This window comes from Synchiropus splendidus, chromosome 15 (genome assembly GCF_027744825.2).
Source record: "Synchiropus splendidus isolate RoL2022-P1 chromosome 15, RoL_Sspl_1.0, whole genome shotgun sequence".
Taxonomy (NCBI): domain Eukaryota; kingdom Metazoa; phylum Chordata; class Actinopteri; order Syngnathiformes; family Callionymidae; genus Synchiropus; species Synchiropus splendidus.
This window is the reverse complement of record NC_071348.1, coordinates 7,290,354-7,304,187: the sequence shown is the minus strand read 5'-3', so window position 1 is coordinate 7,304,187 and position 13,834 is coordinate 7,290,354. Positions and strand designations below refer to the sequence as shown.

Here is a 13,834-nt window from a genome sequence, read left to right as displayed (position 1 = left end):
ACTTGGAACAAATCAATAGTCTTTCCTATAAATCCTCACAGAGCAAATCTGATAGATAATAAGCAAAATATATGCCACGCCCCTCACAATGAGTCCATAAATGTCTACAAAATATTGGGCCAAACAGAACTAAAATGTTTTCTGAAATTGAACAATGTTCAGGAATACAAATGAGATTTCAAACATAAACTCAAATTACTTATGTAAGAGCTTCACCTGTTGCAGTGCATTAAGGGACATGGTGGGAGTGCTTATTGTCATTTATGCCTATGTAATTTTCATTTAAATAAATATTATTCACTCATTTTCCTTATTTATTTTTCATACTTATTCCCTTACAAAGGGTTGTGGTAAGCAGGTGACATTAACTAGATCATGAAATATGAAAATATAACATCATTATTATTATCGTAATGGTCAACTATCTTACAAAAAGTAATACATAATAATATTTAATATTATTCAGGATAAATCCAAATAATTAAATTTCCAAAAAGATGCATGTATTTTGTATTTTAAGCATGAGTGAAAGCACACAATCCAAGCATAATAGAAGAGAAATCAAGTCACCATCAGTGACACACTGCAGGAGACCCTGCTTACATTTTGCAGTGCATAACAAAAACTTGTTTTTGTGTGTGGCGTGGTGCAGTGCACACACACGCTGGGCACAGCAGAGGATGACATCACCAGTTTTCTTGTGTCTGCTTCAACAAAAGAGGCTGAGGCTCATAAATTAAGTTATATTTTACTGCACCACCTACGCATTGTGTTTTTAGAAATCCAAATAAGTTTCTTTGAAAAGGACATCGGAGGGATGAATGAGTCTATCAGTGATGCAAGCACAAGACATCATTTAAAATCATTTTAAGCACTAAGACATTAATATAGTGTGAACAGGATCAAAGGAGGGTTGGGTTTAGACAAGACTTTGATGGTGGATGGATGGGCAGCCAAGTGGTCTTTCTGGAATTTGAAAAAGGTGCATAGAAAAAAAGGAGCAGTGGAATTATTTAAGGAGGGACGAATGAACAAAGAAAAAAGATGGAGGGCGTCCAGCTTTATTTCCACGCCCCCATTTTTCTCTCTCAGGTGAGAGCTGGACTTTGTGTGATCGGAGTGAAAATGTGCTTGTTGGCACATGGGCTAGTCTGTAATTCATCAAATTATCATCCAGCAGGAGGGATGACCCCAGATCGGACACACAGCGTGACTGTAAAGCGTGTGACAGATGAGCCTGTCAGGGTGGGTGGGTGAATCTTTTTTTTTTTTTCTGTTGGCTTGTAGATCATACTGTATTTATGTTTGATAGTATTTTGCTCATCGATATTGATATTACATTTTTTGGGCATATAATTGAGCATATTAAATGAAGAATATAAATTTGGATCATTCTCTATTGCAGTCTTTATCCTCCCTGTCGGGGCGTGGAGCGATGCCAGGGGCGGCGCTTGTGACCTCGGGGAACATACTTTACTAAAGTACTTCATTGCACATCCTGTTTCTTTTAGATTTCAGGCAAATTGATGCAGTTTAAGTCTGTTGCAGTCAAAAAACAATGTTAATAAAGTTACTCTTTATTGTAAGTTGATCTATATTTCGTTCTTTTTTTCTGTAATGTTAACAAGGATACAATGTTATGCAGAGGTGTACTTATACTAATTTCATGGACAAATGCAGAGGGCGGGACAAATAAAATAGAAAACAATTGAGAAACACTGCTCTATTGTAAGATGTCAAATTGTTGCAGTGCATTATGGGACTTGCCGTTCAAGTGGTGGATTTTTATTGGATTTTAACACACTATGGAAACTGCAGCATTGATACTGGCGATTTTGAAGGTGGTTTAAAAAGCAGCATTTGCCGTCCAGATCTCACTTCCTGCTACCCTTCCTCCCTCCAACACCCACCTGCATCATGATCCCTGCGAGGTAAAGTGGGGGGAATTAATGAGTGGGAGAGGTGAGATGAGAGGCGCAGTGCACAACACACATATGAGCTGATAGATTTACTGCAGGAGCTGGTGACGTGACGCAGTGAATTCTACCTCATTCACAAGACTTCATGAAACAGCTCTCTAGCACATTGACATGCTGTGAGGATGAGCATCAGCATGAGCTCAGCCATGACTCACGAGCCACACTGCTGTCACCCAGAATGCACTCTGATCTTAATCATGCACATCTGCAGCAGAGGAGTCATGTGACCTCACACCTGACACACAGCTTTGCATCACAACACATTCCTCATATCTGAATTCCAACATTATACATATGACAGCCATGCCATTTCAAAGTGTCATTTTAGAAGACATAGATAAATACGGGAGCGTTTTGAACGTTACTATGGATACAGACATTAACTGAAAACAAAGTGGAAATATATTTCGAAATGTGTAAAAATTGACATAAATATAGTCATCTATTAGCCTATAAGGACATAAATACACACAGAAATAAGAATATAGATGAGGAAATGCATATATTCAATTATTTTCTGCATTTCCAACTATGCATTTGCACAACTGACACCATGGCAGAGCTCTGATCACAAGATTTTGTGGGCTCCCAAAAGCAATGAAGACACAGCCACATTGCTGGAACTAAATGCATGTGTTTGTCCTTGTCCCGCAAACACCGCGCACATAACTTGTGCACCGACATGTGGGTCACACACTTACCACCGACTGCTCCTGTCAATACTCATCAGAGCACTGTCATGACGCGCCATCGATGGCGGCCACACTCCGTCTAACCAAGAACTCTAATCCACAAATAGATGGCAGTGGTGGGAAGCCACCGCGGGCAGAAGCATGCATCAATCCTGCTGTCAGACTGAGTGAGTGGGGCAACTGAGTCACACAGCAAAGATGATTTAGTGACTGCACGTCACTTATCATACAAATTTGAGAGCAAGTCTATCATTTGACGTTTGACAGTTGACATCTATCTATCTGTCCATCTATCTATCTATCTGTCTGTCTGTCTGTCTGTCTGTCTGACTGTGTGTCCATCTATCTATCCATCCATCCATCCATCCATCTGTCTGTCTGTCTATCAATCGATCTAACTAACTGATGGGTGGATGAGGTTTCATGAAACAGTCTCCTGATTATCAAGAGTCCACCAGATGGCACTGTGTGCAGTAAAATGTTTGGACTTGAACATCTAAGTCAATGAAACCTCACGTCATTTTTAAACCAAGAGCACCATCTAGTGGCCCCTGAAAATTTGGCACTGTTTCATGAACCTTGCAATACTGACCCAGCACTACCATCTATGATCACACTCCTTAAAATCTCTGTGTTGCAGATTCTTCAGTCTGTTTTTGTTATACCCAAATGTCCTTGTCCTCAGTCTCTTGAATAATAAATCTGTTATTATTATTGCTAATCTGTTTACGCTTGTATCTGGAGGGAAATTATTCACTAATATTTTAAAATTAAAGTGAAGATACAGTTCAAAAGCAGGACATTAAAACACCAAAAACACTGACGGGCTGACTTATATCTTTAAGACGTATCATATGACAAGAGGAATACAGAAGTAAAAACTGCAGCAGACAAAGGAACACTCTTTTATTCCTCCTTTTTCAAAGGTTTCCCTCATTGGGGGAGAGTGATAACAGGGAGAGATGGTGGGGAGAAAAATGTTTTGCCTCCAGGAGAGAAATCAGACTGATCTTCACCCTGAATTCCATTGCGAGCCTCACTGTGCTCGGAGCCTCCTGCTCAGAGGAGCACCCCCTTGAACTCCACCATAAATAGAGGAGCCTAAAAATAAGGTTTGTTTCCTTTCAACAATCGACACCCAGTATCCAGAGACACCAAAACTGGTTTACAAGCAATTGAGCTATAGGAAAAAAGTGAACTCTTATAGTCATGCATAGACATATTATATTGACATTCAATACAACAGAAAACAGAGCTGTCTCATGTTGAGTCATAGTCTGTGTTGCCACCTACAGAGCACCACCGTGAAGCACACCGCCACACATAGACACACAAACGCAGACGCTGCTGAGCTTTCTCTGAAATAATAATAGTATCTAGCAGACAGCTTGTCAGGGAGGTTTAGATCAAACTCAATTTGCGGCCACACAGCAAGTCAACCAACAGAAATAAATATCAGAGAAACATAGTGCTTCCAGGGAACAGACGTCTTTCTAAGAATCTCACAAGTATCTATCTATCTATCTACGTACATATGCATCCATCATCTATCTATCCATCATCCATCCATCATTTATCTATCTATCTATCTATCTATCCATCCATCCATCATCCATCTATTTATCTATCTATCTATCTATCTATCTATCTATCTATCTATCTATCTATCTATCTATCTACCTACCTATGCATCTATCCATCTATCTATCCATCATCCATCCATCATCTATCTATACATCCATCCATCTATCATCTATCTATCTATCTGTCTATCTATCATCCATCTATCCATCTATCCATCCATCCATCTATCTATCTATCTATCATCCATCCATCTATCTATCTATCTATCATCCATCCATCATCCATCCATCTATCTATCTACCTACCTATGTACATATGCATCCATCCATCTATCTATCATCATCCATCCATCATCTATCTATCCATCTATTTATCTATCTATCTATCTATCTATCTATCTATCTATCCATCCATGTATCTATCTATCTATCTTACATTGCTTAATAACGTCACATTTAACATAGGGACAGAAGTCTAGGCATAATCCCATAATTAAAAATAGTCATTGAAATATATCATGGATTACATTTGGCATTTTCCACAGTGGAGATGAGCTTCATTGTTTTTTTTAACAATGTAATGCATAAATAGCCATGTTTCAAGGCACTCTAGTTCACCTGACGTGAACAAAAGAGAGACATGAAAAAAACAAATATACTACAAAGAAAATAAAATTTACTTCGAAATATCGCATCCATCCCTCCATTCTACTTTTGCGGGGCTCAATTTTTGTTGCAAAAAAAGAATGTCAGGGCAGCAACCTGCTGATGGTCCACGCTGAACACACACACACACACACACACTCACACACACACACTCACACAGTGCCAGCTGAACTTAAAGTCAGCTGTGGGTCTTTGCCAGTTCATGACCCACCCTTTTGTAGCACCACACTTTAAAACGATTGGCTGGGTATCAACCTTTAACTCACACTTTGCCTGATTCGCCATGAGTCGGCTGTGTGTGTGCGCGTGTGTGTCTGTGTTAATGCATACTGGCAGCTGACTGGTTAAGAGCAACGGAGGTGTGTCTGTCTGTGTATGTATGGTGCTTGTGTTTCATCACAGTGAAGAGAGTTTCTATAACATCACTGGTTTGTTCTGTGTGTTGCTGAATATGCGTGTCATTCTATTTCTGCCAACCAACAGGTTAACACTGCGTCAAATGTGGCAGGCGAAGAGTTCATAAACACAGCGTGCTGAGCCTGTTCAACATGGTCTATTAATGTCTGTTAATAAGAAGATAACATTGCATAACAATCCCATTTCACTGCGCGGCAAGTAGACAACCTGCTGGTTCCTACCTCATTCTCCTCTGCAGTCCGTCTGAATGAAATATCTTCTGGTAAGTTGGGGGCAGCGGAGCACCGGTGATTCCAGCGGCGGCTGAAGGTGCAGATGTTGAGGCTGGAGAAGAGGCGACAGGGTGTGGAGATGCTACACGGTGGCTCACACTTCCAGGTCTGAAAGTCTGATGAATTGCTTTCGTTTGAGTCGGGTGGCCGGTGGGACGTCGGCAGCCATGTTAGAGAGCAACACGCCGCTGAACGGGAGAGCAGAAGCCAGGAGGCGAGAGTGGGAGCTGATCCAGAGGTGCCATCTTTCCCTCTACCTTCCTCCGCCACCGACAGGGGCGCGCGACAGAGCATGCGCAGTAGCTGCGACTTCTGACCACCGGTCAGACGCTGCTACTGTGCAGATTCACGCAAATTAAATCTGTAAATATGAGCTGTTCAGAATAATAACTGAAGCATCTAATTGTTTGTCAGTGTTATGGGAAATGTGTTTCTTTATTTTCTAAATAACGCCCTTCTTTTCGACCTTTAGCATTAAAACAGTCAATAATATCGATACTTTTATGAAGTTACCTGACGTTAAGTTCATACAGTCAAATATTTTACCACAATTTCACATTCAATATTTTTCTATATTTAAAAAAAAAGTACTTTCTACATCCCGAGTTAGCAAAGCTACAGTTTACACATTGTTGATGGTGTGCGTATTAAAATCAGAATGAATGAAGAGAAACAACATCATAATGTGAGGAACAGAATACTGGCAAACTGAAAAATAAATAAATTAAAAAAAACTTGTACCGTATATTTTATATTATTATTATTATTATTCAAGTTTGGTATATACATAAGAACCCTGACCATCTTTTAAAATCTGTTTCGATATTACGATTTCTGTTTAAGGGAGCATAAATACCATGGTTATTAGAGCATGGTATGAAAATGTATCAGAATTAAATTATAAATAATAAAATATAAAATACATATCCTTTTTTTGTTTTTTTCAAATACTGTATATCATAAAGACATAATCATGATTTATTAGCTTGGAATTCTGACCAAATTGTGACTTTTTCAGACAAACACAGGGATGGAATTGTAAGTAACACCACACACAAGCGAGGAGAACAGTCTCCAAACATTTTTTATTTGTCGACTGCAATTAAAAAACATTCTGGCAAATGGTGGTTGACAGTATTACACAGACAACTAAACAAAAGCATCAAACACACGTCGCTCCACGTGACAGTGTTTTTACACCAACTTGAGGGAAAGTCATCTTCGTCCACACACATTATTCTGTGACATTAAAAACCAAAGTGCTTCACTTTTCTTGAAGCTATAGTTGAATTATATTTGATTTTGCCAAGCTTAAGTTTATGTCTAGCTTGAGCCAATCATTCGGTCAAGTGTGAGGAATCATGAGAGGATCTTTCTGATACAGAACATGTTTGGTATTTAAATTTATTTTCATGGGAACAGAACATTAAAACACAGAGATTGGGAAGTCAACAATTATCTGAAAGACAACGCTGTGTTCAAGGTGCCCACTGAAAGTCAGACAAACATGGAGATTATTATCTGTAAACAATTGGATCTGCCGGCCCTCAATTCAGTAGCAGATCTGGAAGTACTGGCTGGGGGATTTAAGCGGGCTTTTATAGCTGGTTGGGTCCTGCTGTGTGCTCCGATTAGTGGTGGTTTTCTCTAAGTTCAAAGTAAAAGATGGGCTTTTCTTCTTGGACTCCGGCTTGGTCGCCTCCTTCACCTGAGGCTTGACTTGGGCAGGTTCTGAGGGTCCTCTGTTGGCAGGGACAGTCGCCGCATGTTTGGCCGTCTCAGAAGACCCAGTCTTTTTTGTGAGGGGGCTCAGATAGATCTGCATAGTCACTAAGTGAAGCGGTGGAATGGGGTGGAGGAGAAGGAGTTGAGGGAGGGGTCAAGGAAGAGAGGGGGAACAGAAGTCATGGTCAGATGAGGAAAAATGAAAGAAGAACACAAAGATAAAAACTCAAAATACAGCTTCCTGTATTAGCTAGTAGACTGACATTGTTTTTGATGTCTCCTACCTTTGCAGTGTGTCACACGCCTCGTCCCTGAAGCACCAACACACAGAGCAGCCATTTATAAAACCAGACAAATGAAAATAAATAAAATCATTCAATGTCTGTTTCCCTCACCAAGGCTTGTCGAAGCCTCTTTAGTCTTGCTGCTGCTGCTGCTGCGGACGAATCACACTGAGCTTTATTAATTGTTTGAGATTAGAAAGGTTCTGACGCTATAAATACAGCGCCCATCTACTTTATCCGGTGGAATTAGTTTTTACAGTTGCTATATAGAGCAGCAGAGGCAGACAAAAATCACCCTTCTTTGACTGACTTGGCGGTCGATGCTGAAGAGGAGGGTCGTGATTTCGAGGTCTTCGGACTGTCCTTCGCACTTCCCGGGGGACTCTTCACATTGCTGGAACAAAAATTGAATTTCTCCTACAGATTATTGCATTTTTTGATGCAACCCAAAGGTTTATAAACTCAACACCTTTGAGTAATATCCACAAAGAAAAGTGAGAAGATGAATAATAATGACAATACATGTGTTTATCATGAGGCTGATGGTGAAAACCTCGCATCAGTAAAGATCCTCTCTTCCCCGATAGCAGCTGCACATTACAGTAACAGAGAAAGAACCAATCGCCAGCGCTGACTAATGGATTCTAATCGAAGGACCGTTTAAACGTAATTGAGAGGAAATAATGTGCAGGAAGGCTTCTCTGCTTCATCGCTCTGGAATAAAAGACTGCTGGAATAATGATGTAGCAGCCGGATGATGGAGAGAATCACAGCTGATTGTTTTTAAACAGCAGATGGATGAGGTGTCACTGTGAGACGTTCACTTGACCGATGAAAAACTGCGTTAAAAAGGTGCCGTTCAGCACACAAGGATGACCAGTGGATGCAGTTTTATTTCATCCATATTTTCACACAAATAAATTTGTTAAAATATGCAAAGCATTCTTGTGTAACTGAATTAATGCTATTACACTCAAAAGACCAAAACATATAAGGAGGACAACAAGTGGTTGAAACTTTGACATTTTGTCCATGAAAAGATAGTTAAACGCAACATTATAAGGTTAACTTATATTTGTCTGACATCCTGGATGGAGTTGAAGATGTTGTCTCTCAAATGAAGGTTAAAAATAAATATCATCATCAACAAAATAGACTTTTTTTGTTCCAAAACATTTCACCGTATGTGAGAATTAGAACGAATAAACAGCTATGCATGTGAATGACTTACCTGCGTGGCGGCGTAGGGCTGTAGTTCCTGGAGCTGGAGCTAGATGGCAGCGTGGTGCTCTTCTTCACGGACGTTGTCATGACGGAAGGTCGAGAGGGCAGAGCCAGAGACACCGGCCTGGCTGTGGAAACACACCGGCTCCTGAGCTTTTATTTTGGGAAAAAATCTGGCTTTTAAATATTTAAAAAATATTATTATTAATATACAAATAGAATTTTATAAGAGTAGCGTGTAAACCATAGTTTGTAAGAGTTTATTTGACTTTTTATTCTAAGTTTTCTAAGATTTAGGATTTAAAAATAGAATAAAGAATACAAAAAACATGCTGCTGTGGCTCATGACTTCCTTCCTGACTGAACTCGTATCTAAAGTAGATGGATGTAAGGAGGCGAGACATGATGACAGGCTCATCGCCATGGTTAGCCAGTAGCCATGGTTAATCTGGATCTCTGCCCACCTTTGCTGCCCGGTGCCCTCCTTCCCGCTGCTGCAGCTGCAGCCTGATGTTCCTCGGAAATGTTCAGCCTCTTGAGGACGTCGGCCAAGGCCATCTTCAACAGCTGGATCTCATCCTCCTGCATCTGCATCCTCTGCTCCAGGTAGGTCAGGCGGTCGGCCACGTCCAGGCCGCTGGCCGCTGAGCTGCGGTCATCTGGAGATGGACACGGATTATGACGGTTATTACGTAAGTGATAGCCAGTCTGAAGTCGGCTTTAGCATGTGCACATGACCACAGTCGGAGTGAATGAGTTACAAGGAGCATCCAGATGAAAGCAGGCAGAGTGAGACATCACTTTGATGAAAAGTTGCTACCTCAGGCCTATGTAAACACTGGAGAGTTGGACTCCTGCTGCCATCTGTGAGAGGCAGTTTCCCCTGTAGTTTAATCTAACTTTAATTCCTCTTGGCCGCAAACCTAAAATATAATCAGAGAATGAACTAAGCCCTTCAAACCCTCCTGTTCTTCTGTGTATATTAAGTCAAGCTAATGAGGTCAGAGCACAGCTGGACGCTGCAGACCAGTGACAAACAAAAGCATAACGCCATCCCCTGTCGTGGCAACGATACCGTGAGACACACTGGACACCGAGGACGAGGAGTCGAGGGGCCTCTGCTGAACGCCTTCCTCCACCATCCCGGTCGTCTTCCTCCTCTTCCGCTCCTCTCTGGAGCAAACCCCGTCGTTTCTCTTTCCTCCTTTGGCTCCGGTCCGACCGGCCGCTTCTCCTTCCATCTGATCCACTGGCTGGGCTCCACTAAGATCTCATCTCCTTAGCTCCGCTTGTGTCACAAGGCTTCCGAGCTGGAGATGAGGATGCTGATGCTCTGATCCCCTCACGTTTCCTCGCTGGTTGCCTGGCACACACTGGGGTGCGGTGATGCGTATGACAACGCTTAAAGCCTCTGCTGAGGGCTTAAAACCTCAGCCCAGGTCCAAATCAGTCTAAATTGTCTGTGTGTTGGTGTGTGTGTGGAGTTCAATGATAATCTCTCAGACTGAGCTTCTCGGACCCCGCCCCCACGCATAAGCCTCATGTCACTGTGAAAGATGGAGATTGAGGGAGGAAACAACAATTGAAGCCCCAAAGGTTGCTACTGTTCTTGTGTGACTTCAAATGTCAAAAGTTCGATCTACAGACACAACAGTTGTGGCATTGTGAGACTTACACAGCCACAGGATCACCACTCCGATAGCATCGTTCTTACAGAGCTTTTTCGGTATTCTCTAATGCTGTTGAATTTCACCAGGAGCCAGCTACACTCCGATGCTGTAGTGGGCCGAGTCAAATGCCTTGGCGGGCTGAATTCAGCCCTGGGGCCGTGAGTTTGAGACGCTAATTCACCATGAAATAGAACACAGCAAATACTCAGTCATGATCATGTCAAACCAGCAGGTGAAATGAACATCCAAGAACTTTTTCCATTTCTTTTCTCAGCTCGACTCGCCTGAGCGGCCGGAAGAAAGGAGTAAAGTGGAAGGCAAAACAATCTTTTCACCCTCTAAGGTATGTTTCCTGGCTACAGTTACCTCATCTGACCAGTCGCGACTTCACAGATTCACAGCATTGCCATGTTGGGTGGCAAATAAAGCACCCACTTAAATTGTTTCTCCTATTGCGTTATTAGGTTTACAGCACATACAAGATCAAAGACTGAACCTCCACCTTCCTCAGAGTCTTAACTGCTACTTTGCTTTATTAGGAGTCAGGTTGTTATTTTCAATGGTATCAGAATATTTGCCACAAGACGCCACATTTATCAATTTGAATGAATGTGGTATATTACTGAATAAAATGATGGACCCATACATACATTTGAACAACAAAATATTGTTTATTTTGCGTCAGTTTGACAATAGCACAATAAATAAAGATGGTGGCTATATTGAAGTTTTTATATCACCTTATTTAAACTAAAGCTCTTTTAATGGCTTGAAAAGATTTGTACAAGAATTTCAATTTCATAACAATTTCAAGTACATGCAGAGTAGAGGAAACCCTGGCCATTGTGTAGTGAATAACCTCCCTGAACAAAAGCAAACAGATGCTTTTGTTTGCTTTTGTTCAGGGATTCCTCCATGTTTGTTGTTGCTGTATTTGCAATGGATTTCAAGCAATAATTCCAAATGGTAATATTCACTCATGCATTAACATTAAAGAGTGATTTTAGGCATCAAAAATAGAAGAGAAACCAAGTCTTTATTGATAAATGTTTTCCTCATGTATGATGATATGAATAATATCAATATTATGAATTAGTTATTTAAGATCAAGACAGGTTTCACAGTATATACAAAGAGTATAGAGCATCAGTAGGAAACAAATCCAGATTCCAGAAACATATAAGTAAGATTTGAAACTGCCCTCAGATGAGAACTTGACTACAGAGTAATATGGGAGTGATAATGCTGTAGAAAACCAGCTGAGTACTTTTCAAAGCCCCACATTCCTCACTGCATAAATAAATGATCTTTAAACTGAAGTGACTCCTGATCTGATTCTCGTCTTCACCAAGGTCTCCTGCTCTCAGTCAGCATCCTTCAGCGCAGGCCTTTGATTCTCTCCTCCAGCCATGACATCATCCTCGTGCTACCTCCACACACCCCATATGGGATTGGGATTAGAATAGCACATAATCCCAGTACTGTAAAAGGGAATTAGCAGCGCAAAGCTCGATCTCAGCAGTACCACGGGTGCACAAAGAACACGCTCTCGGGATGCCTTTAATGCAAGTGTGCACAAACATGCTGCAGCACATATGTCCCCGGACCCTCCCCACACGACAAGATGATTCACTTGTGTGTGCTGTATTATTCTGTGTGTGTATTATTTATATTATTATATTATATATATTTATTTGGCTGAACATGAGCATATCATTGTCAGCAAATGGTTTTATTATACAGGTACTTATACATTTAACATCTAAATAACATTATACAATATTATAACCCAACTCATACACTTTAGGTGGGGGAACATATATGACTGTCTATAAACTGATTGTTTGCATGTTCCTGTGTAAAGTGTAGTCATGAATTATAGGCTAATATGCTGCTAATAAATGTACAAGTCAGTACTTTATTCATGGTGACAAACATTCTGTAGTATTATTATACTGTAGTTAGTTAAATTGCTCTTAGGTCTGTCTTACCCAGATAGAACAGAGAAATATTAACATTTATAAGTGTATAACAGGGCAAAGTTTGCCGCTAAGACGTTTCAGTTTTTATGAAGTGTTTGGCCTCTTCCTCTCTTTACCTGTCATGAAGTCCGTCTCTGGAGCCAGCAGCGCGTCACCATGGTAACTGTCCTTCAGCGAGGGCCTGTGTTGCAGGCTGGGGCCCGTCCCCTCCATCCCCAGACCCTGGTCCAGCAGGTCCTCCATGTGAGCGTCCTCCTCCTCTGCACCTGCTGCCATGACCCTGCTGCGCGGATATGAGCCGGTCTCACTAGTTTCCCTGACTTTGACTGACACGGCTGAGCCAGCTCACCTTCCCTAAGCCCGTAGTCCCCCTCCCCTTCCTTCTCATCCTCACTCAGTCTCATGGAGGAATAGCAGGGATGGAAGAGAGAGGGTGATGTCAGTCAGAGGAGAGATTAGGAAGCTGGTAAGCCCTGAGGCAGCAGAAGGTCCCAGACTTGGTGATCACATTGTTGGTGCACAACCTTCCACAGGCAGACAGCAGGAAGTGCCTAACAATTGGCAGCAAACTTTTCAACAAGGCCACATCCAGAAGAAGAGTCACCTGCGCTGGCAGGTGACTCTTCTGAGGGTGGGATGAATTAATAAATTCATGACTCTGAATTTATTAGTTCAGAGTCATGAAGACCACAATAAGCTGGGCGTGGTAATTACACCAGCTGAGATGGAGACTACAGCAGCAGATGAAAAGCCATTTAGCCGATTGTGTCACCGACTCTGGTTAAATCTGGCTTCCTGTCTAGTTTGCATTTAAGTGATTGGATTTTTTTTTTTTTTTGTTAAGAAAGTGCTTTGCTCCGCAGATATGAAGATATTTCCGGCCATGCCTGAGTAATATTGGAAAACTGTTCCAGTACTTCAGTCTTCATTAATGTTCTATAGACTTAAATACAGTAAGCTATTTTTAACCCTTCGATTGTTCATTTTTGTTTTGTTCTTTTCTGTGATGGACTTCGATGACGAATTTACAGATTGCTCTCTAAAAAACACGAAAACAAACAAAGAAAAAATATATTTATCTTGAGGTTCCTCTTGCATTGTCGTGCATGAAAAACAAAAACTACGCGGACGCATATGCAGTGTGCAGTGTGATGGAGCCCCTGGCTCAAGTCCGTCACATCACCTTGATCCCATGAAGAAGTGTAGCCACTGGTGGCTTCTCAACCCCGGTGTTGTGGCTGATCTTCCAGGTCTCACAGCGGAGAGGCGGTCTGTGACCGGGGTCAGCGTGTGTTGCCACGTTACCATGAGAAACCTCTCTCAGCTCTGCTGCTCCGCTC

At 41.5% G+C, this 13,834-nt stretch overlaps 2 protein-coding genes across 7 annotated transcripts in view; both read right to left on the bottom strand.

The window, feature by feature from the left end:
* Positions 1–5,875, bottom strand: part of evlb (Enah/Vasp-like b) — a 33,448-nt gene extending 27,573 nt beyond the window's left edge. Inside the window, exon 1 of the mRNA XM_053843666.1 lies at positions 5,559–5,875. Coding sequence (XP_053699641.1) covers positions 5,559–5,563 — 5 coding nt within the window. The 5' untranslated portion in view covers positions 5,564–5,875. The remainder of the gene's footprint in view (positions 1–5,558) is intronic.
* An 800-nt stretch (positions 5,876–6,675) lies between these two features.
* Positions 6,676–12,906, bottom strand: LOC128771993 (echinoderm microtubule-associated protein-like 1). 6 transcript variants are annotated; one of them, XM_053887942.1, is made up of 7 exons: positions 12,611–12,906; positions 9,307–9,501; positions 8,850–8,970; positions 7,914–8,012; positions 7,730–7,770; positions 7,619–7,645; positions 6,676–7,439 (listed from the first exon to the last, which is right to left on the bottom strand). In XM_053887942.1, exons 1-7 carry the CDS (start codon positions 12,768–12,770, stop codon positions 7,162–7,164), a joined length of 921 nt encoding a protein of 306 aa, XP_053743917.1. In that variant the 5' UTR covers positions 12,771–12,906; the 3' UTR covers positions 6,676–7,161. The 6 variants fall into 6 exon arrangements, with proteins under 6 accessions (XP_053743917.1, XP_053743918.1, XP_053743916.1 ...); XM_053887943.1 differs by lacking the exon at positions 12,611–12,906 and adding an exon at positions 9,930–10,516; XM_053887941.1 differs by lacking the exon at positions 12,611–12,906 and adding an exon at positions 9,918–10,512 and having other exon boundaries at positions 7,730–7,767.
* Between the last annotated feature and the right edge of the window lie 928 nt (positions 12,907–13,834).